Source organism: Centrocercus urophasianus, unplaced genomic scaffold (assembly GCF_019232065.1).
Source record: "Centrocercus urophasianus isolate 14NV4802_14NV808 unplaced genomic scaffold, USGS_Curo_1.0 seq_15, whole genome shotgun sequence".
Lineage (NCBI taxonomy): Eukaryota > Metazoa > Chordata > Aves > Galliformes > Phasianidae > Centrocercus > Centrocercus urophasianus.
The window spans coordinates 38367813-38391980 of record NW_024884697.1 but is presented as its reverse complement, the minus strand read 5'-3'; the positions used below and the strand labels follow the sequence as shown (position 1 = coordinate 38391980).

At 34.6% G+C, this 24168-nt stretch overlaps 1 protein-coding gene across 6 annotated transcripts in view; it reads left to right on the top strand.

Annotated features, from left to right (window-relative positions):
- Positions 1-24168, top strand: part of PPFIA2 (PTPRF interacting protein alpha 2) — a 284143-nt gene that overhangs the window by 179019 nt on the left and 80956 nt on the right. For all 6 annotated transcript variants that reach the window (XM_042815464.1, XM_042815463.1, XM_042815462.1 and 3 more), the window contains 3 exons: positions 3773-3874; positions 11130-11294; positions 16461-16535. In XM_042815464.1, coding sequence (XP_042671398.1) covers positions 3773-3874; positions 11130-11294; positions 16461-16535 — 342 coding nt within the window. The remainder of the gene's footprint in view (positions 1-3772; positions 3875-11129; positions 11295-16460; positions 16536-24168) is intronic.

Below are 24168 nucleotides of genomic sequence, written 5' to 3'. Positions count from 1 at the left end.
TCTTTTTCTTTTTCTTTTTCTTTTTCTTTTTCTTTTTCTTTTTCTTTCTTTTTCTTTCTTTTTCTCTCCATACTGGACTGTACTCAAAAGCTGAACAATCAAGTGTTGCAGCTCTGAAGTCTCATTTCTCTAGCATGCCCTCACCTATGAGGATTGTTATATAGGTTTTCTGTGTATTAGTCCATGAAAAAAAACGATCCTTGCAAACCCTTTCTGGAAAAAATAAGCAGAGAAAGCAGCATTTGTTCAGCCACCCCTAGAGGCAGATATGTAATGATAAAGATGCTGTGGCACGCCTCCCTGCACAGCCCTGCTGCCAGCACATCTGGCAGCACTGTCAGTTCGCCTGTCCCTGTGGTACCCCCCTCTCCTGGGCACCCATAAGCCTGTGCTCTCAGCTGCTACGCCAGGGGAAGTCCTTGACTTTCAGGTTTGTAACGCCAAACTGTCCTTTCAGTGGTCACAAATTTCCACTGAATTTGTTTTTGAGGCTTCTGCCCTCCCTTCAAATATATGCATGGGATAAGTGAAGGGCTGTCATTTTGTGTCAGCTATTTTTCAGTCAGACTGTGTTATAGCCCAAGTATTAAGACAAGGGAAACAGCAGATCAAATAGGCCCCAAGATTTTGTTTATTCAGATGACAAAAAAATACATTCTTTAGTTGTTTCCCATTAAAAAAAGTTAGTGTCTTGTTACCATTTTGTAATACAAGAGCAGTGAAATCAACTGCATAATTTTCATCATTTTGGTTCTCTTTATTTCTTAATTAGCTTTATATCCCAACAACTTCTACATAAGCTTTAAGAGTGCGGTTGCACATGTCAAGTCACGTTAGTTATGCAACAGATCCCACCTTCAGGGCCCACAAACTATGACTGACCATGCAAGATTTTGGTTGCGAACAGTAATTCCGGATGACAGTATTCCCTTGATCCCTGTGTGTATCAGGGGGAATTGCAAGAGTGAAGGTCATTATCGTCATGTGTTGTTTATTACATAACTGGATAAAACAAAAATATGTTTTGCTTTGTTTCTAACCTGTGGGAGAACCATGTTCTCTGGAGCGTTACAGTGTCATATCTCAGCAATACCTTGGGCTGAAAGGGAGGGCATACTTAAAATGGGTTTCACTTGTAGCTATGGTAACATGAATTGAAAAGCAAGTTATTGTGAGCTTTTATCGCAGTTGTTAATTTGTCAAAGCAAACATGACAGAAGCAATTTGTAAAGCTCTAGGGCAAACTCAATTTGCACTTTGAGACTTTCCCTGTAAAACACGTACAAAGCAAACACCAAGAAAAATACTATCATTATTCAGTTCAGAGAAGTCAAAGCTCTTGATTCAGGAACAGCCACTGGTCCTTCAGATAAAAAGAGTGATGAGAGCACTTTAGCTCCACAGGTATGAAGAAGTGAGTGTTCTTATAAATTCTGATACTATAACACAGGAATTTCAGAGAACAACAGCAACTGAATCATTAAAAGGTATGAAGGAACTGTGTCAGCGACTGAAGGAAATAGTCTAAGGTACTGGATACATGCAGCCCGGCCAAACTAGATAGTAATACTATGGGTATAGACCAAAGATATTTGGAGGCTGAGAGGAAATGGTTAAGTATCAAACTCATGGAGCATAATTTTGCTTAATGATTTATTTTTAAGCAAAGGAAAGCTTAAATTTCTTAAAGAATAAAATCCACACTGTTCAACAAAATAGTAAAACTCAAATACTGAATTATTTGAGATTATATTGGCCAAAACACTAGAGATCATATTGCTGCTAGTAGGCTTCTTTTGGCACAGCAAAGAATGTACAATTTTATAAACTCATATATTTCTCTGTTTCCAAGCAAAACAAGAAAAGTGTGTTCGCAGACTGCTTTGCCTTACAGTAGCTGTTACTGTAAGTCACCAGATGATCCTTGCTGTCCTTTCCAACACCTGTCACTCACCTTTCAATTCCAACTAAAACAATACAAATACATTAAAGGTGTTAAATTAAAATAGTATCATACTGCTTATACTAGTAATATTAACAATGTATATTAGCAACAAGATCTCCACACTGTGGCACTATAAAGTTTATAAGAATATAAAAGGTGTATGTGCATATGTGTTTTCCAGCTTTAGAATTCTAATTCAACCTCACCTGAGATCACTGGCTTATATTAAATATAGCATATTCACTTGATACGTGACATTAATTACAACCCCAAATAGAGAAGTTCAAGCAAAACTCTATACAGAGCAACACTTCTACTTCTTACTAAAGTAAGATATATAGGCAAAAGTTTTAATAATACTTTTGAAAAGTGAGCAGAGTTTTAAATCTCATTTCCAAAACTAATACAGGAACTGTAACATTATTATATATCTATATTATTGAAAATACAATATCATTATTATCAATAATATACAATTAACTATTTGTAAATTTGATTAAAACAGAAGGAAGCCAAGAATATCACCAAACCTCTGCTGAAAATCACTTCAGTTTGGATAAAAGCTGCTTCCCAGAACTTGAAGGGAGACAGCACACCAATTTCTTTTGAGATCCTTGCTAGCTGTTGTCTTAAAGAAGTTGATTTAGACTCATGCTCATCCTACCAGCTGATAAGCCACCTAGACATGTTTTTGTTTTCTTAAACTCCTTTCTTCTTGGGGGAATTAGGAATGATAGCACTTTAATCCTGGCTGCTCATGAGTGGTCTTAACAGCTATTAATTATTTTGTCAAACTCAATTAACTTAAAAGTTTTAAATATGTATATGCTTTTGTTTAGCAGCAGTGCTGCTCATCTTGACAACTTTTCTTTCTGGCACGATTATATATTTCAAATGCTTTTTCATTGTTTGCTTCACTGTTTCCATGAGACACAGAATCTTTTCAGTTTTATGGATAAAAGTTGCCACTTTGGATTGGATTGAAACCTTCTCGTTATTGAACTTAACATTAAATCTGTGACTACCATTGGTATACATGAAATTTTATGTGTATTTTTGAAGCATAAAAGCAATGGTGATATCAATTCTGGTAGCTGAAAGATTTGTTTTGTAATCATTGTTTAGTTGCATTCTTAAAACAACATGAGCAACTTAAAATTTTGCTTCATTTTATGTTGTTATTTCTTAGGAAACTCATGCTAAGCTAACAAATATGAATGTTAGAGTCTTTCACTGTGATGCCCAAATACATTTTAGTAGTTAAATTTAAGCATCAAGAAAAATTAGAGCTCTATTTGGTAGCTACTTGGGTGGGTTTTTTTGTTTTATTTTTGTTTTAACTAGTGCAAATATTGCTAATGTGCTACCAGATAGGATTTGATCAATGAATTCCATAGTTTTTCTATCCCATGCTATATTACAATAGCTGCATTATGGAAAGGCAAAAGAACTTGCTAAGCAAATGCATTGAGCTGAACCTCATTATGCGTGAAATTATAGTGTCTTTCTTGATACAAAATAGGCCAGTTGTGTTCTTATTATACTTTAGTTCTGATAATTTATGTCTGAAGGATGTTGTCGTCATCTCAGGCCTGCTCCTATTTTTAAGAGTCTGCCAGTGTTTTGTATAGGTGGTTTTTATTAAATTTATTAATTTTTCAATGAAAAATCAATTATTTTAAAAGCTTATGACAAGTGTTGGTGTTAACATATGCTATGTTAGTTTGTGTTTGTTTCTAAATATTATATAAATCCTAAAATGCACGTAGATTTGATTAATTTTGTGCTTACATCTTGTGTAACTTCACACTTAATTTTATTCCGTAGGAATTTGCTGCACTGACAAAAGAATTAAATGCATGTAGGGAACAGCTGCTTGAAAAGGAGGAGGAGATTTCAGAACTGAAGGCCGAAAGAAACAACACGAGAGTAAGTGTATAGCAGACCTTTTCTGGATATCATGTATGTATAAAATAGGAGAAAAAACTCCTTGCCCTCCCTGAAAATGTATTTAAATAAGTACATGAGACTTGTCATGTAGTAGGATGTATCTACCATGCTGCAGACCTGCAGAAAATGACTCCATGCTGGACTTTGAACGTTGCAAGGTATGTACATTCAGAGCAAGAGACTCACTAATCTTTCCAAGACCCAAGTCCTACATAAGTAGCCTGCACAGATCTTCTCTTCTCAAGGCTAAGGGCAGGGGTACAGCATATTGAGGTACCTAGGAGCCTTGATTTTGGTCTGAATAAGGATGAGATGAAGGCTGCCACTTGTATCACAGTGACTATGCTGTTTAGTCCAGATGCAGCCACTGTCATCCTTGAAGTAAATATCATTTGTGATACAGCTGAGGACATTTCACACCTAAGTTTGCTATATTCTGCTTCAATCAAAAGCCATTATTCTGTCCGCAACCAACAATCCATGATAGTGCCTCCTGGAAAAGATGCTGAACACCAAGGATGTTTTAACATATTTATGTTGCATTCTTCTGTGCTCTGGGCAACTCTTCCTGCTTTCATCCTTTCACTATACCAACAGTGCTTTGTGCCTCACTTAATATCTTTCCCTGGTTACCTGACTGGCATTCCAAAGGTTGTCTAGCAAGATACTTGACAAAAGAATCGTGACAGTCTTTCTCCATCCTTTTTACTGCCAGATATAGAATAGAGTGCCACAAATTCCAGAAATCCAAAGATGGTCAAGTGATACAGTTGTCTACTAAGAGACAGTGGTTCTTCATCTACCTCCATGCTAGCTTAAAGGAGCAAGAAGAGATAATCTTGCTAAATGTAAAAGTTTTAGATGTGTTGAGATTGGGAAATGTGATGGGAAACAGATAAAACATATTTTTTCCTCCCATAACTCTTTCATAATCTAAACAATACAAAATTGCTCCCACAAAATTAGAATTAATGAAGAAGAAGATTGGAGTTGCAATGCATTCTTCAGGTTGGCAAGCCATCTCAGCCATGTATTTCTGAAATAAAGCTGCTTAGATTTTCAGTAACTGTTATGTATATCAGTTATTTAAATGTTTAAAGGAAAACTATTAAAGTCAACTTTATAAAGTTACATAGAACAAAGAATAACTTGTATTAATTTCTAGCACAAACTTCTGAAGACAAGATATGGTTAAGATAAATGCCCAGACAATTGTACTGATTGGGTAATCTCCATATACACATTCCTAAACAGAAAATACCTAAATTTGCCTTTCTTTACAGAAAACATAGTACATATACTAAATTTAAATGTATTCTTCTCAGTCATCATACATTCTCATAAGAATGCGTACAAAACTATCTAGCAGAAAGTTTTTACCATTTCACTACAGAGCCCACTGAACACCAAGTTTGTACCCATACCTAGCATGAGTCTGATAGAATAAGTAGCTCAAAGAGGAATACCATGACAGCCCTGTAGTCAAAGACAGTTGCACACCAAACAACTGTGAGAGAAAAGCAAATTGAGTTAGTTACAAGTCAAATTAAGCTCTGTCATAGCACTTTCTTTGCGAACCAAAAAATTTAATTATTGTCCATTCTTGTTTTTATATTACGTGAAAGAAAATCCAGTAAGAGATTTTCCAGGAGATTCCAATTAAAAGTTGGAAAGTATGATGATGTTGCCAGAAGTCCTTGCAGTTTAATCTAATATACTCAACTAATTTGTCTTAATAATGAGTACAAAGGTAGGCATTGGAGATTAAAAGATTTAGTATACAAAAATATATAGAAAATGCAGGAAATGCAAGAGTAAAGAGCTGAAGATAAAGGTAAGTGTTAATGAGGAAGAAGAAAAAAATCAGACATGACTGATGCCTTACACTGTCCTCCAGAATTTTCATTAACATGTTGTCATCCATCATGTCATGTATATATTCCTTCCATTCTGTCAGTTGCCATATACTAAGTTAGTTCCTGGAGTCTATTCTAATAGTCATGTTGCCTTATACAGGCTCCCTACACTGTGTTTATAGGTAAAGACCAGCATTCCAGTTACACTGGTGCAGCTGTTGTCTTCAGAATACAATCATCTCCATGACATACTAGATAAGAGGTTTCCAACAGGAAGTCATTGTACATAATGAAGCACTTTTACAAGCTGATATTTATGCTGTTAATGCAAAGCAGCATTAATAGTTTGTCAGAAAAAGCTACTACTTTTTTTTTTCCTGTTATTAGAGATTCACATTCAAGTAATAATATTTAGAAGACCACAGAAATACTTTTGCAGTGAGGAATCAAAATGTCTTTCCTAACATCTAAAGTGAGTCCAGCTAATTCTTCTTTCCATCTGCCCCACTACAAGTCATATCTAACCAGCTCTGGCCTTACTGTGCCCACAGGACACTCTCATGCATAGCCACACTTATCACCCTGACTCAGTACAAACACTTTTTTCCCAGGTAGCACTTTCTACTAATAATAATTAAAAAAGCTCAGGTCTAGATTCTTGGGTTCCTATTTTGAACTTTTTTAATGCAACCTTTTGTTTCCCTGCAATAGCACTGGAAAGGTACTGTTTGAAGCACCAACTGCTTCAAACTGGAGATCAGCAAGAAGAAATTGAAATGGCAAATCTGTCAGGTTCTGAGTATATCGAGATAACTCTTGCTTTCTATTTCCCTTTTACATTTCTCATACATTTTCCTTTGTTCTAGACCCACACCCATGTATTTCTTTATTTTCCCTCAAAAAAGCTGCAAGACCTAATCTGCCATTTTAGGCCAAGCTGCAGCAGCAGATCCTGACAGTAGAATGCATTAGAATGTGCTAGAATAACATTCTGTGAGACCCATAAACTCTTGGTCTCTGCCAAAAGACTACACCTTATAGCTTACCCTAGACTTGAGTTCCTAGTCAGTCCTTCTAGTAGAATTCTTAAACAAAGCTCCCTGGAAGACTTTTTGCTTTAAAATATGTATTTTTATTGCCTACTATACTCTCACATATTATAGTAAAAATATTTTCATGTCACAAACTTAGATGACAACTTCATCTGCCAGTACATTTGGCAGCATGAAAAATGCAGGAGCATATGTGTATATATTGATTAGTGTGGTGTTGCTGACAGGAAGACAAACAGGCTCTCTCTGTAAAATCACTGCATGTGATTTTGAAAACATATACAAAAATACCTTGGAAGAAATTACTATATAGAGTGAAGGAATGCTATCCAAAGGGACCTGGACAAGCTTGAGAAGTGGGCCCATGTCAACTTCATGAAGTTCAAGAAGGCCAAGAGCAAGATCCTGCATCTAGGTCAGGGCAATATCAAGTACAGATACAGATTAGGTGGAGAATGGCTTGAGAGCAGTCCTGAGGAGAAGGATTTGAGAGTATTGGTTGATGTAAAATTGAACTTGTGCCAGCAATGTGCGGTTGCAGCCCAGAAAGCCCACTGTGCCCTGTGTTGCACCTAGAGATTATTTTTTGTCTTGAATGTACAGAAACTCAAACGTGGAACATAAGCTGCAGCTAGGCTATGACTTCATTTTTCCAAGGAAGGATTACCACCAGTACTTTACCAGTAAAGTTATTTGATTTCCCACAGGAGCAAATGAGCTTCCACTGCTGTTGAACAGTGCAGAGGAAGATGACTGGCTTTATGGCTGAATTTAGAGATAATCTGCAACCCCTTATCTGCTTAGTTTACTTTTCTTCTTTATTTGCACCAGAGGTAGAGATTCACTAAATAACGTGTATTCTAAATACAGACTGAAAGGAAATTGCATTTTGCATGCGTTGGTGAGAAGCTGAACATGAAAGAGCATTGTCTTCTTAGTGGGTTGCCCTGTTTTTATAAGGAATCCTTAAGTCAATCTCATTTTAGCAAATCTTTTTTCTTCTATATTGTATTTCCCCATATTCTATTACATACTTTTCTCCATCACTCTCTCCTGATTCTTTCCTTTCTCCGTTTAATACCCTGCTGTGAACTTTTTTTTTTTTTTTTGCAGTTTTATTGAAAACAAAGAGAATTAAGATAAAATACTTTATGCTAATTAAAATTCAGATCCTATAATAATGCAAACGTTAATGAGTCATACTAAATTTGGTTTACTGAATCATTCTTTAAAAAATTTCTTTTTTTCTTTTTCACCAGTAAATCAGTGTCCCTGTGGCAATGATGGTTTAGTACAATAGAGGTACATGATAACATACAAAGACATTTAGTTACACATTTCTATTTCACTGCTGCTTTGGAAATGATCTGAGAAATACAGTAAACTGTATTCTAATAGCTGTCTGTTTTTAGTTTGTTCTAATTAACATTTTAAAGTTGCTTCATTCCTTCACAAAATAAGCAGTCAAACATTTTTCAGTGTTTGAATAATCATTTTTAAACATTCTTCGTGTTCATGAAGTCAGAGCTCTAGAAACACCCATCCCATTTAGCTACGGTAAAATTATCAGCTTGGGATCTTGAGGATCCTAAAACTCACCCAGCATAAGAAACAAATTCAAATGTCACATTATTTCATAATTCATTGTCAAGCTTATGCTTTCCAGCAGGAAAAGCATAGTGATGACTGGTATTATACGTGGGTGATTCTGTCCTGCTTTCTGCTGTTGATCTTCATCTTCTCTGCAAGCCTTCTGTCCCTGTGAGCACTTGACGACTGTAAGATCAACACAGAGTGAGGGAGCAGAAAATGCTCAGCAGCATGTGTTCTTTGTTAATGCCAGAGTGTGACTGAAACATACAAAAGCAAAAAAAAAAAGCAAAAAGTTGAAGTAAAGATGGCTAAAATATCATTTTAAATATAATTTCAGCAGAGAATGGAGGAGGGATTTGCCAGCAGACTCGCTAACTCCTGGGTTGATTGGTTACTCTTCCCTTTCAGCATGGCTGGGAGTACTGTGGTACAGGGACACCTGATTAGTCATACTCTGTGTTCAGCTAACATGGATTTGCTATAAGAAGCATTCACAGATTTTGTGGAGAAACAGTCTTTTGTTGAAAAGCAAAAATAAGAAATTGCTCTCAGACAGAAACCTATGTCAGCATGTCTTGTTGAGCACTCTGAGAACTGGCAGTAAGGAAAATACCACAGAGGTAGTTTCTGGAAAAATGAACCACTACTATTTGAGTAGCTGGAATATTGTTCTTACATTAAGAAAAAGAATGCAGTGTTCACAAGTAATGCATTAATTTTGCATGAGTGTTTGACACCTGTGTCAGTAGCTCATCTTTCTACATTATGATAAAATCAGTGCAGTGTTTTATACTTGTATTTAACAACTAAGAAATATGTGTATACATTTATATTTGACACTTCTAAAGTGATAATTCTAAGCTTAGGGCAAAACTAACTTGTGTGTATATTCCTATACACTTGTGTGTATATCCTATGTTGACATCATTTTTCTCCTCTAAGGCAGTTTTTCTCACTTTTACTTTCCAACCAAGACTCTTAAGAATTTCCCTTTCTGATCATCGGTCCAGGATAATCTGTTTAGGATAGTAGAGCATTATATAATAAATTTACTCAGCGTTAGGTTGATTTAAAAAATTAGTTTGCAAGATTATGTAATTCTAGACTTTTACTATAAGTGGCAGTTTAAGCCACAGATAATTGCAAACTTATGGAAGATATGGCCATGGTAATTCTGTTCTGTTCATGATAGCAATTAGCTATTTAAGTTATGAACGGAAATATTCTGTTAAGAGTTGGGAAGCTGTCCTAATATAATAAGAGTTACAGCCTTACTACATCCCCATGTCAAGTTCTTGACGCCACTACGATTGAAGAGGCCTCTTCAAATCTGCATGTTACTTTGGACTGCTTCCAGTTATTAAAAAATCAGCTTTGTCTGTTGTCAGCCCTACGGAGATCAGATGACTCATTTGCTTTTGATAAATATGAGCCACCACTTGAAATAAATAGTGGTAAAAATACCTTCCTTCTTCCATGAACTACATGGAGTCATTACAATTCTTCGTGTACTAACATTAATCATATATGTGTTCACTATTTTTGGCAAATAATGTAATTATTTTAAAACAATAAGCAGCTGCAAATCTAGATATGAGAACCATGTTTTAAGCAAAGAGTGCATCAAACCCAAATTGTTCCTAGCTTGATAGCTGTATATTACAATTACAATGTGTTTGTTCTCTGTTTATGCTCTTTCATGTCTTGTTAATAAGGTAAAGGTCATTATGTGGCTGAGAATAACTATGGATTACAGATGAACACGTCTCTTTATTAATTGTAGTTATGTTAAGAACAACATCAAAAGAGAAATAATAAACAATTTGCTGTGTAACTTTCAAATTTCCATTTAAGGCTAAGATATAATTGTGCATTGTGAAATACATGTGTCAGGAATTATGATTCACGAATTTAGCAACTTTGTTACAGACTTAGAGCTTACTAATTCTCTTCTATGTTTAGATAGTAAGAGTAAATGGTAGCCCTATAAAAGCCTTGCTAAATTGTGAATTTTCCATACAACATCAAGTCATTTCAGTTTTTCACTTAAGCTACTTAGAGTAATAATGACAATTATCATGCTTTTACAGTAGGTTATCTACAAGCTAGTCTACAAATAATTTAAATTTATTTAGTAGCCTGAAATGTATTGTTTATGGACCATTTGTCTTCCCTCATGAAGAGACATAATAAACATTTTAGAGCATGTTAGTGACATGTAAATGTCATGAAAGGTGACATTTAGAGTAAATAGTCTTCAAATGTAATTAAACATTATTTCTACTTTTTTTCATATTTTATTTATCATCTTCCAGTACAAATTTAAAATGCTACAGCTAGGTTTATAAAATATAAGCTGCTTTCATATTTTTCCATGATGTTCTACAGAGGTTTTGGTCTGTTTAGTTGTTATTTGATAGCTTATGATCATTAATTACAACGACAAATATTGTTATAAATATGTCCTTAATGCAGTTAAGTAGCGACTCTATGACAAATGATTTTTTTGTTCTCACTTTCCACAGAGTTTAAAATTAAATTATGATTCGATTTTCAATTTTTGTACTTATTCTATCTGATTTTGAATCATGAAATCTTGGCAGTAATTCCAGTAGTATCTCCCATAAAGAGGTGGCCAAGAGAATTGCCATTTGGTACCATGCATTTTGTAGTTGAGTCCCCAAGGCATTTAGGTGAATAGAAATTAATAACCTTTCATATACAATCCAATAGCTGTTACTGGAGCATTTGGAGTGCCTTGTCTCAAGACACGAAAGATCACTGAGGATGACAGTGGTGAAACGGCAAGCACAGTCTCCCTCAGGAGTTTCCAGTGAAGTTGAGGTCCTCAAAGCTCTGAAGTCTCTGTTTGAGCACCACAAGGCTCTGGATGAAAAGGTACAGTACGGAAAATATATGTATGTGAAATATACCCTCTGACTTACTTTACTGTGCCTTATGATGCTTATTGTGTATTTCCTTCTTTATATAAGTCTTTTACTTAAAATATTTGTATGAATTCTAATAAGTCCTTGGGAATGTATGACCAATTTTTGCAGTATTGGTCACTTTAGCTATCCTTTGTAGTCAGTAACACTGACTTTTCAAAACAAGCAAATCTTACCCTCATCAGAAAGATTTCCCCTGTTAGTGCTATATAAACATGGATGGAATTTATGTCTCTGGTATGTTTTTAGGTTATTGATGAGAAAATGTAGACTTCTCAAATTTTAAAAATACAAAGGGGGAGTGAAATAAGAGTACAGATCTTTTTGACTACGGAAAAGGACTTCCTCCTAAAACATTTTACTGGGAAAATATTCTAAGTTTCAGATATATTTTTTTCACTGACTAAGCACAGCGTTTGCTGTAATATTAAAATAGTATAAAATGAGTAGTAGATCCTTCATTGTCAGTGAATACACCATATTCATAGGGAAGATGGTCTGTACAGAAATGTCTCTTCAGTTAATCAGCCTTAAACTTCTTAGTGCTTCAGGTCTCAAAGGCTCCTTACAGCCGCTAAGATGCTGATATCTTTCCTTGGTTTACTTCATGGAATGGAAAGATGTACAAATAATGTTAGAGCACGATGGAATATTGTGGTATATTAAACACACACATAAATGGGATAGTTTATAATACAGCACATGAAAAGACATTGTTAACATGGAACAGAAAATACAATCTTAGGTTAACTTCATATTTAAAGTAGATATTGAGCTTAAGAGTAGATTAGGAAGTTCTTTATATATAATACAGGAAGGACAAAAACTAGAAAAAAAAAAAATATTTACAACATTCTATAGATTTCATTTCCTTCTAATACCTGTCTGAACATGCTTATTTTTCTGCAGCTTTTTTTCTATTCTGGTTTACACTTTTGATTCAACTTTTAAAACGTACATTTGTAAACACTGAACTTATGCAACTTCTCCAAACTCATTTTTAGTTGATTTGTTAAGACAAAATGTCCAACTGATCTTCACAGAGAAAAGCAACACCAGGTTTTACTATTCTACATGATTTGAAAAACATTGGTTCTCTTAAGATAATTCATGTCAGAAAAGTATGCCTATCCTTTAATACAAAAACTACCAATTCATGTTGACATTATCACTATCTTTTTATTCATTAGCAGGTAGGTAAGAGAGCTTTTATTCACTATGAACAAAATTGATTCAATTCTAGCATGTGCAAGTGTTTTTAAAAGCTCTTTGTGGGCTGCAGATATGGAGAGAAAGGAGAAAGACTTTGACAGCAAGAAAAAATGTGGAAAGTGGTTGCTAAGAGACAGAGGAAGATGGGTGATATTTTGCACCAACAGCAGTGCTAACATGACACTGGCTATGTTAAATTTCAAGATAATAATAATAGGGCTGCACTTAAAAGCCAGAAGAATACCCTGTCATCTGGGCCCATGTTGGATATATCCAGTAACAAGGAGAGCAAACCTTTTCTACTGCATCTGTGGCTCCATAATGGGAATCATTTCTTTAAAAATGGATATTATACCATGGTTTGATAGATTAAATGACATCTGGTTAGTCTTACTTTGTGAAGCCTTGTTTAGTAAAACTCCATCTAGTGCCCAAGAAAATAGGAGTACACTGAAGGACCATATGAAGTGTAGGTAGTACATTATTTTTGAAGTAATAAATACAATCGGAGTAAAATAATACTTGCTTCTATGAGCTACTTTTACTCACTGTCTTTAAATTCCAGAATGGAGAAAACAAATTGAATCATCAGAAAAAAAACAAGACAAATTTATCAGATAAAAATATTTTGCAGTTGTTACTGCTCATTTTTCACTAACAAGGCAGTGAGTTAGAACAACAGCTTTTCTTGTATTTGTTAGAAATTAAGATGATTTTGTTTGCTTTGTTTGCTTTAACATAAATTTGAAGAGGGAATCAAAGCAAAATTAATTGCAGTGTATTTTTATATGAATTTCAGAGAATTTGGCTTTTTTTAGATTCAAAGTTTTTTCAATATGAACTTATGAATTTCAGGGAAAAAATAATACAATTACTGAATGATAATAGTTAAAGTAATATTCAAAATATATGATTACCAAATGCATTAGTATGGTCTTTTGTAAGCTGTATGTTTTTCCCGGAATATGGATGAGAAAACCTGAAGTCTTTATTCAGCTTTTGTATTATTATTCTTCAAGTATATTTTGAAATCACTTAGGACAGAGAAAAAATAATTAATAAATAAAGTTACAATTTCTGGGCTGTAGAGTAGATTTCTCCTTTAAATCATAACACTAATGTAGCATTGTTTTCTCTTTTACACTGGTTTAATGAATACCTTCCCCCACTTTTAACAACTTCACTTTTAACAACTTCACTTTTAACAACTTCATGTGGTTGACCATGAAGAATTAGTTGCAACATTTCCTATGTCACCATGGCATATGTGAGTCCCAATTAGTTGTTCTCTGCGCAGATGAAAGAAAAAAGACTTCTGTGCCAAGGCAGAGTTGCTTTCAGTTCCTTTAGAAAATGTTATAGTTGGAGAATAAATAACGGCCATCAGACTGCAATTTTACTTAAATCATTATAAAAAAGTGCATTAACTGTGTAGCTGCAAAGCAGGAAAAGAAAGAGAGGGCAAGGCAAGGCAGGTCAAAGCTATTTCCAGCTTTGTCTTTGTTTCACACTGATATTGTTCTGTGTTTTAACTGACAAAAGGTCAAGAAAGAAAAAACATGGATTTATATGAACATAATAGCTTGATAATCAGAGTAATGAAATTAATAATTACCTATATTTTCTGAATTGTCATGTAAAAAAATGTCTCCTACACTGTCTTTGAAACAGCTGCCTATTATTTCCAAGGGACGTTGTTTTTCAAACTGTAAAATGTCTTTATAAAAGCCACTAGGATTCAGTTCTACAGTGATACAGGTTAAGGATAATTTTTTTGTGATTCCAGCTCCCTTTGGAACTCTCACCTCCTCAGTAAAATGGCCTAGTTGGTTTGCAAATTCTAAAACTCCTCTAAGCAAACACAAATGTTAAACATTTTAAAACATATTTTAAACACATGCATTCTCATTTATAAAACACTTAGGCTTAAATACAACAAGATTTTAGGAAACTTTTGGAAGATGTAAAATAAAAGGACAAACTCATTGCATGTAATTTCAGCTAGTAACAGTCACCATCTTGTGATATTTTCCTCCATCATCTTGTTCTTCAGTAATACTTACAGTCAAGAAGACTGAAGTGAGAAAGATGATTCTCATTTCTCTATTAAAAAAAATATTTTATGACAGCTTGCACTGTATAAAAGGTTGAAATAAGGCTTCTTGAGAGAGGACTATAATCCTTAGTTATCAGTGAAGTGCTAGTGAGAGACAAAAATTATGGTGGGAATTGAAGCAGGAATTTATATAGAAAGTGCATTTTACAGAGGAATCAGGAACCTCTGGGAAGGTTGAGAGCATACGAAGAGGAGAGAGAGAGAGGAAGAGGAAGAGGAACCACAAAGATGATCAGAGGTCTGGAGCACCTTTCCCATGAGGATTGTCTGAAAGAGCTGGGCTTGTTCAGTGTGGGGAAGACTCCATCACTGCAGTCTTTCAGTACATAAAGGGAGCCTAACAGCAGAGATGTGGACAGACTCTTTGGCAGGGAGTGTAGTGATAGGACAAGTAGTAATTGCTTGAAACTAGAAAAGGGTAGATTTATATTATATTATATATAGGGAAGAAATTCTTCACTATGAGAGTGGTGAAGCACTGGAACCCATTGCCCAGAGAAGATATGGATACTCCATCAGGATGGCACCTGATGGGTACCTTTGTGTACCTCTGTAAGTCATGATTTCTGTTCTCTTAAGACTTGCAACATTGTTTAGTGCATTGTAGAACTGTAGTATTATAGCATTCCAATAACTTATGTGAATAATTTAAGCTGAAGTATGTAAAGAGGACCAAAATCCTCAGAAGTACTACTAGATCTGCATTGGTCAGAAAGGCTAAGAAGTTTCTTCTTTTTAGTGTTCTTTTCCTGAACATGACTTTGGTCGCCATTCTTGAGACTTACAGAATCTTCTAGCAAAATCTGACTTCCACTGTGATTAGTAATAATAGAAAATAAAGTATGGTAGGAAAGGTAATAAGAGTTTTTAGACTAGGAGGTATCACAAGAAAAAATATGAAAGCTTTAGTGAAACATTGCTTTATGGGTCTCCCATATTAGTCAAGGAGCTGAAAACAATTATACATACATGAAAACGTGCAACATTTCATTGTAGATGAAAGATTGATTTTTTTGTTTGTTTTGTTTTGCTATGGAATCTGCTGATCTAGTAGAGTGCATTCACTTTCTCTTCAAACACTCCTTACATCCTTAAACATTCTTAGGTCATCAGCTGGATCTAGGATGGTTTGGTGGGAATGGTGATAGAAATATCTGCTGAATTTAGGCCCATTTTACTGGGTTATTGTCAAGTAACTTAATGCGACATGTGTATTGAAGTTGTGTGGACTAGCAGATGAGTTGCTATAGGATCCCTTTATGGTCAGAAGAGATAAAGTAACCAACACACAGCACTGAAGTTCAGTTTAGGTCAGATTTACCTTTTAATCATACTGGGAACCTTGTGCCTACATTGCTAGCTTAGGTTATCTATACTTACATGAGATAATGCTGAGTCAAGATGCACAAACAACAGAAAAAAAAATATGTTTTCAAAGGTGTTACATAGTTGTTGCTGCTGCTTTTCATCATTTCATTTGTAAAAGATGCTTGTAAACAACATTTTATGTGTAATGTAATTTAAGAAAATTAGCACTTGCTTTGTTTTCCGTAGTATTATATGCAAACTGTAGAACAGCAGTACGGCAATTTAAAGTTTGAAACCCATTTTTGTGGGTTACATTTTCCTATGGTTAGGTTTAAACAATTACTGCAGAATATGTCTAATGAAAGGATGTAACACACCAATAGACTGGCAGGGCATACTGTAGTGCATATGAAGGATTATATAAATTTTAAAGACTGATAGAAGAAATGTTACAGCACATATTTTTGATTTTTCTTCCAGGTAAGGGAACGACTGAGGGTTTCTTTAGAAAGAGTCTCTGCACTGGAAGAAGAACTCGCTGCTGCTAATCAGGAGGTAATGTAAAACATTTTATGTCCTTCTGAGGTTCAATTTCGTTAATATTTTGTCCTGTGTGTTCCCTGTCACTTTTCTTAAAGCATTCCGAAAAAAGGATAAATTACATTCTGAGTAAGCTGATCAACAAGGCTGGTTTAAGGCACTGGCCAGATTGATTAATACAAGCTTTTTTTTTCTAATTTTTTCAGTTGTTAGCAAACTGAAATTTAGGAGCTAGTTACAGGTTCCTAAAATTTTAATAGATATGAAAAAAAGGAGTTTATCTACTAACATGTCATAATATAAAAAATTTAATAACTTGAATCCCCATTTTATTATTAAATTAAGTAAAACATTTATAGATGCGTATTATATGTATGTTAAATTAAGGAGGAAAGTATATGGCTGATATCAAAATTTATGTTTGCCATCCCTTTTAATTGCAGTATATAATGGTGAACAGTGGAGCTGTATAACTTTTGTGAATTTAGACAATAAATTTTTTCCCTATAAGCTAGCTTGCAGACTGTTCTCATATTCTGATTTGTTTGAAAGTGTGAACACCACAAACTGACTGTATTATACGTGCAATGCATGCACAAACAGAACGGAATTTTGCACCCATGGAGATAATTCTGAAGCCTGAGTGTATAATGGATTCAGGTGGTCACACTGCCACCCCAATCACATTCTGAATCTTCACCTGAGATGTGCTTCTCATACTGTTTAATGTAAGTTAGACAAGCAATAGAAACAGATGAAAGCTATTTTGGTTTATGTCCATTTCATGGTGTTCTTTTATTGAACTTTAAGTCACAAACTAAAAGCAACCACAGAAAAAGTTAAAGTACAACCAAATGCCTGTGGGAAAATGGAATGCCTATAATTCTGGACAATGTGTGAAACATAAACTACTGTAGTTGTTTACTGATAAACTACTGTAGTAGTTTTTTTTGTTGTTTGTTTGTTTTTCTGATGGCAAGCTAGAACAAGTAACTTTCTTGAAGTGACTTCTTAAAAAGGGTCTGCAGTGTATTAGTTCTTCCTTTTCATAAGCTATGAACAAGATATTATAAATCCTCCTTTTTATTTGGGCAGATAAAGTATAGTTACTTTATCTATAAAATACAATCCCTCTTTTACTGTTCCATTTCATGGAATAGTTGGGTTCAAATGATTTTGTTATGCTATATTGAGTATAAGTAATCTGTTACTCGTACTAGCACTTATAAACAGAAAGCAATCCTTTTGAACAGTGAAACTGAATGAGATGCATTCCATTACTCATATCGCTCTCATTCATGATCCAAGTTGACTGAGCATGGGACCAGGTCTTTAGAGCGTTGCCTTATTATCCAGAGATTGAAAGAAAATTATTTTAACTTGTATTGACAGTGTGGAGTAAAACCATACACCATTAAATTAGTTTGAAATAGGATTTTCATAGCCGTTCTTGCTCCTAATGCTTAGAAATGCTATGATTTTTTTGTCTCTAGATGATACTAAGAAATTTAGAAAGGTATTTAATTAGCAAAGCTTGACGTGACCATTAACAAAATCAGAATACTGGTATCCTAGTTTCCCGTGAGGGACTGTTCAAGCTTCAAACTGGAAATTCAGTTGAAAAATAAAAAAAAAGAGATAGATAGAAAGAAATAAGTGGATAATTTTCACACATTTAATGTTCACACTATTAGCAATTCAAATGAGTCAAAATTAGTTAGACAATCACAATGTATGCACCTGTTCTTGTACTGCACTGCTCAGTGAATGCACAGGCAATACATGGCTTTAAAAATTTATCATACTATGCATGAAAATACATGAGTGAAGTTTCCAAGGAATTAAACTTATGCTTTTCAGTAATTTCCATATTCCTGTTATTCAGTGTTTGCTTGCCCATGAGAATTTGTATTTACTTTTAATATCCGTTTTCTCATACTGGTTGTAAGAATGTATTACATATTCAGGACTGTATTTAAACACAAAATGACACCAGAACACAGTCCCCCGATTAAATGAGCATATGGTTAAGTATATAATGAGAATTCAGTGATTAAAAAAATGTAGAAATCTGCCTTCCTGTGAAGTTCCTATATTATGGTTGTTCTGACACAGCAACAGTGAGAAACAGCAGACATTCATGAGTTCTTGCACTGGAAATAAACTCATTTGAAAGGGGGAGGGGAGACTGTAGCTTCCTTCACTAGGTGTAAATAATCTCTCAGTTAACAGTTTTTTTGTAGCATATTATGTGCATAACAGTGCAAAAACATCCAGAACACTGACAAAGATGATTTCAGCTGTAGTTGCCAACACTGTCTTACATAGCACTTCTTATTTGTATGGGAACTGTAACACCCAGTGATTTTAAATTGCAGGGGCAGTTGAGATGGACAGCTCAAGACGCCAGTCTTGTGTATCTATCATGTGTAGCTAACATTTATGTGTATCACATCATGGTAACAGAGAAGGACCTTGACCTGCAGTTCCACTTACTGACTTATGACTTCAGTCATTGCTGTTGGCTGTTCTAGCTTTTAAAAAAAAAACAGCAAATGGTTCATTGTTGGTTTGATTCTGTGAAGGCAATAGTTTTTACTTAAAGAGAAAGAAAAGTTATTTAACTGTATATTTTATATTGCTGCAACTGATTTTTAACCTAGAAGGGTCTTTATAACAGCAGTCTGGAGAGTCTTCATGCAGACTGTGTATGATAACAGCCTATAGTAATTAAATTCCATAATACTTATAATATTTACTTTTTATCAGCAACTATCACATGATAAATCACTGAAAAACAGATTTACATGTGCTTACCCTTCAAATACTTTTGAAATGATGCAATACTTTATCTAGTCCCACAGAACCCATGATCTCTCCAAACAGTTGTAGCTGAATACTGTACAAGCTGCAGGAAGTACAGACCATGCCAAAGTCAGTGGTGCAGTAATGTAATGTCTGTTTATGAAAAATATGAAGGTGGGTACAATGTTTTTCAGTGAGCATATGAACATCGCAATTTCCAAGCTTCTATGAAACTCTCCTCTTTACACACTAATTTGAATTATTTAAAAGTCTTGAGCTGCCTTAGAATTTCCTCTGCTTCTACCAAATTTTACTCAACATTTTGTGCATGAATTTAACTCCTGGAGCTATCGGAGGGATTGCGGAAGATTTGGCTCACAGTCATAGAACTACATGATTCTCTTATTTGTGCAGTAGAGTAGAAACCATATAAAAGAAACAGTTTGATGAGAAAAATTGCATTTGCACTTCTTGAATGTCTAATATGCTCAAAATTTTATCAATTCAACATTCAGAAATTGATGGAATTTAAATCTATGTATCTATGTATTCAGTATGTTCAGTGACTTTTTTCTGAAAGACAAAAGCAAGGCCAGGCTAGATAGCTTGTACCTACTTCTGGTGACTTAAAGCATGTATTCCAGTGACAAATCTGAAATAGCTTTCACCTGTGTTGTCACATTTCACCATATTTTCTCAGAGCAGTGTATGTTATTGCTACATAAAGTCTCACCCACATTCTAATGGTCATGATTTATTTATTTATTTATTTATTTATTCATTTATTTATTTAAGAAATAACTTTATGCAGCTCTAACTGCGGTGAAGGTTTCACCACAGTTAAATTAATTTAACTTAAATTAACAGAATTTAATTAATTAACAGAAATTAAATTTCTAGGTGATTGTGCCAAATGATATTTTCTCTGCAAAGTTGCACATCATTAAAATATCTTAGTTTGAAATGTAATCTTTATGTCCTATATGTCATTGCTTTTCTTTTTGCCTTTAACTATCTAGTTAAATGTTAACTCTGGAAAATGTTACTGTGGCACTTGTTTTAAATGTGGTAATGAAGCAAAGCAACGTTGGCTTATTTTGTGACTCTTTCTTACACCCCATGCCCCACAGTGTTAATTTTGATCTCTGCACGTTTGAATTAGGATATGTGGCACAACAGCTGAAGAGACTGAAAAATACTTCACTGTCTTATTTTTTAGAAGATCAAAAAATAAGCACAAGAAATAATCTGTGAAGTTACAATAGGTATTTCATTTTATGCTCTCAGCTAATTCTAATCTAAGGTCTTATAAGAAAAACAAAACAAAGCACCACAATTGTGGATGTGTAGGGCAGCAAGGCATTTCTGCCAGAAGCATTTCTCCCTAAAGTCTGAGCAGAATAAAAAAATACAATGCATTTTTCATATAGTGACTTGAGTAAAGTAATATCTATTGGCATCTTTGAAACAAAACATCAGTATTCCATTTGTGGTTTCTCAATATTACTTATATCAACAGTAAATTTTACCACACTGAATGCAAAATAAACTTGTTTTTTCTTTTCTACAGTGATAGCAGATAATGACTTTGTGTATTTTAGTATTGTGATAAAAAAATCTCGTTAAAAAATTGCCTCTAGGTTTAATCTCCCATTCATAACTTTCCTTAGTCACTTAGATTATTTATGCATAGGATACCGAGTACTGTTGGTAACCCAGTAATGCACATTAAATAGGTTCAATAACTTGGGTCTTTGCTGAAATATTTTTCGAGATCTGTGTTGTGTAGCTGCCCAAATATCGAGTGATTTTGATCCTTGAGAGATTGTGAAGTGCTGTGTTCTCTTGCCCTTTTGTTTAATATCTGGCCACCTGTAATAAATTCTAAAATACCAATGGTGTGTTCAAGTTATGCATGTATTTCAATTTATTCCTTAAAAGAAACTACTTTCTAGTAAAGACTGATTAGCAGAAAAGAGTATATGGTGTTTGTTTGCTGAGAGCTTCCTTAAGAAAAGCTTAGCTGAAGGGAAAAGCCTTCCATTCCTTCATGAATCTAGTGTACAAATTGTCTGTTTTCAACATATGTCATAAAGACAACTGTTACATTCTATATTTATTTTCCAAACTGTCAAAGATTCCTAATATGAATGGATTAAGCTGCTGCAAGGTTTTACTGCTATTAATAGAGGAGTCACATTCTTCAACAGAATGATAGATTTAAGCTCCTAAGCATCTCCACTGCGATATTGATGTTTTGTTTTGTTTTTGTCACAATTAATACAGATCCTTCATTTTATGTATTTGTGAAACATTGTAATGATTTTTGTTATATAAAGATTTGTGACTGAATGCCATTGCCACAGGTTTATCACTGAAGAGCACAGTGCAGTTTCAGTCCTGTCACTCACAAAACAGCCTGAGACCTACTGCACTTCTCAGTGTAACTGAGTGTAACTAAGTGTACTGTTACAGCACATCCTTATGTGTCACTAAGTATATTATACACACTGAACTGTGATCAGCTGTAAGTTACAGTTTTTGAAGAAAAGAAAAAAATTAAGTTTTATAAGATAATGCTTAATAGAATATGACAAAAGACAAAAAGGAATGGAAAACTGTGATTTCCTAATTCCATTTTATTTACTGTTCCTCCAAACCTGCTATGCAGCTGTGAAGCAATTGTTTAAATATACATTAAAAGAGGCAAAAAGCTAGATGTTTGAAATCTAGTTTACAAATCTCTTCAAATCTGCTTCATTTTTAATCTGACAGAAGCATGTGACTTAATGAAACCTTGGTCCCTTGTGATTTGAGATACTGATGGTTTATTTCATGCTTTGGTTCCATCTCTGAATAAATGATGACTGGAGAGTAAAAATTCCATGTTTCCTCCAAACCTTGTAACACAAACACTCCTTAAAAATTAGCATCTTCATCAAAACAAGCATAAACATAATCACATGCATTCTCATTTTTCCCCCCTTTTTATGTGTATTGTAAAAAGTGTTTTTAGGTTGTTCTATTTCATTCTCAAAACAAGTTAGGTATCACTTCTCTCACTTAGAAAAATGTAATCTTATGAAGATAAATCTCAGTTCTTTTACATATTTTCTGTTTCCCTTTTTTTGTGTGTGTAAATAAATAAAAGGAACTAGGAAATACAGAGGAAGTATTCATTATGCTCTTTTGGTTAAAAGTTATATCCTCATTTTTATAATGCCTTTTCTTAAGTTTTAAGAGTTTTGCCATTAAGGTGAGACTGTCCTTCTATTTGTATAACAAAATTTGTTCCAATCTTAATTCAAACAAATATTTATTGGTACATTTAGTAGCAATTTACTCCTTATATTCTATTTATATTTCAGTGCTTTTACTGTCAATTTTAACTATGATTATTTTTGCATTACCACACTCTCAACAGAGCTCCAGTAAAGGTCCGGTGCTCCATAGGAGCCCTGTGAATACCACTTTCGAGAATCAGGTTGATCCTGTGCTTTCTGAATGCCCTTGCCTCCCCAAAACTCTAAGGTTATTTTAACTGAATATAGCTTTCCTACAGAAGAAGTAGTAGAGGCCAATCCAATAGATTTCATGGGTAAGATGATTCATTTCGTAAGCATAGATAGACGAATACAACTAAATTTCATAACTTGATATTTGACAGCCAAAGGCTGATGCAGTGTCTACCCAGGTGCACTATCTGCCAGGCTTGGTACTGTGCATAAATCCTGGTATGCTGCATGACACACACCATGTCATAACTCCATGCTGGGGAGCTAATTATGTTAGCACAAGCCCTTACCCAGCTACATGCTTGTTCTTTTTAATGGAAGAGAGGCTGGGACTGTGGGCAGGGTGAAAACTAAAGTGTCCTCCATGAGAGTCTGAGTCCAAATAATGATAGGACATCGTGTCCGGAGCTCACTACAGAACAACTGTCCTGCAATTATCAGCATATGAAACATTTACATTTCTGAAATTCAGTTATTGGAGTTATTTTGAGGGCCTGCACAATATTTTATATGCATCAGTAAATAGGGATAGTGGGGCATGCCTGACATTTCTCCATGACAGCAAACAAATACATCAATATATGACACAGAGCCAAAGCTGAGGAACACATCTGAGTGATAAATTGATCTTCTTCTGTTTTCTCCTCTACTTTATTCCAGAGAATTACAGAATAGGAAAAGGCTATGTTTCTAGCACAGATTTATTTATCACCAGTTCCTCACCCAATGTAGAATAAAGGAAGAGAGACGACACAGGAAGATAGACAAAGAAATATCAGCTGAGGGAAGAACAGGGTTGGCAGGGGCCAAGGGTGCAGCTGAGCATATTTCATATAAGTTTGCCTGTACACCTGAAACTCCAGGAGATAATAAATAGAGTTTGTATGTGTTTGCTCATAATCAGCATGAGGTTTGTTTCTGGGATAATTTCAGATTGAATTTAATATCATGTGTTTGTCAGCCTGTTTAGGGACCTTACAAATCAATGGCACAGAACGCTCATAGGCCCTGGTTTCATAAGGTTGTGCCAGAAAATACCTTAAGCACACTGACTTGTTAAAGAACATACCATGAAGTTATGTTTAGCTGATTTGCATTCTAGAGCTCACCATTGCTTTCACACAGGATAACGCTGAGAATTTTAATTCCCGATGTTAAATTTTCTCAGTGTATGCACACAGTGCCTTTCTGTAAGACACCGGAAGAAAAAATACATCACTTCTGTTTGATGCATTGTTTTGGGATTCATAGGCTTAGAAATATGTGCCATCTTATCATGCACTGGTTGTGTAAATTCAGATTAAAGAACACGGCTGATTATCTTTTCA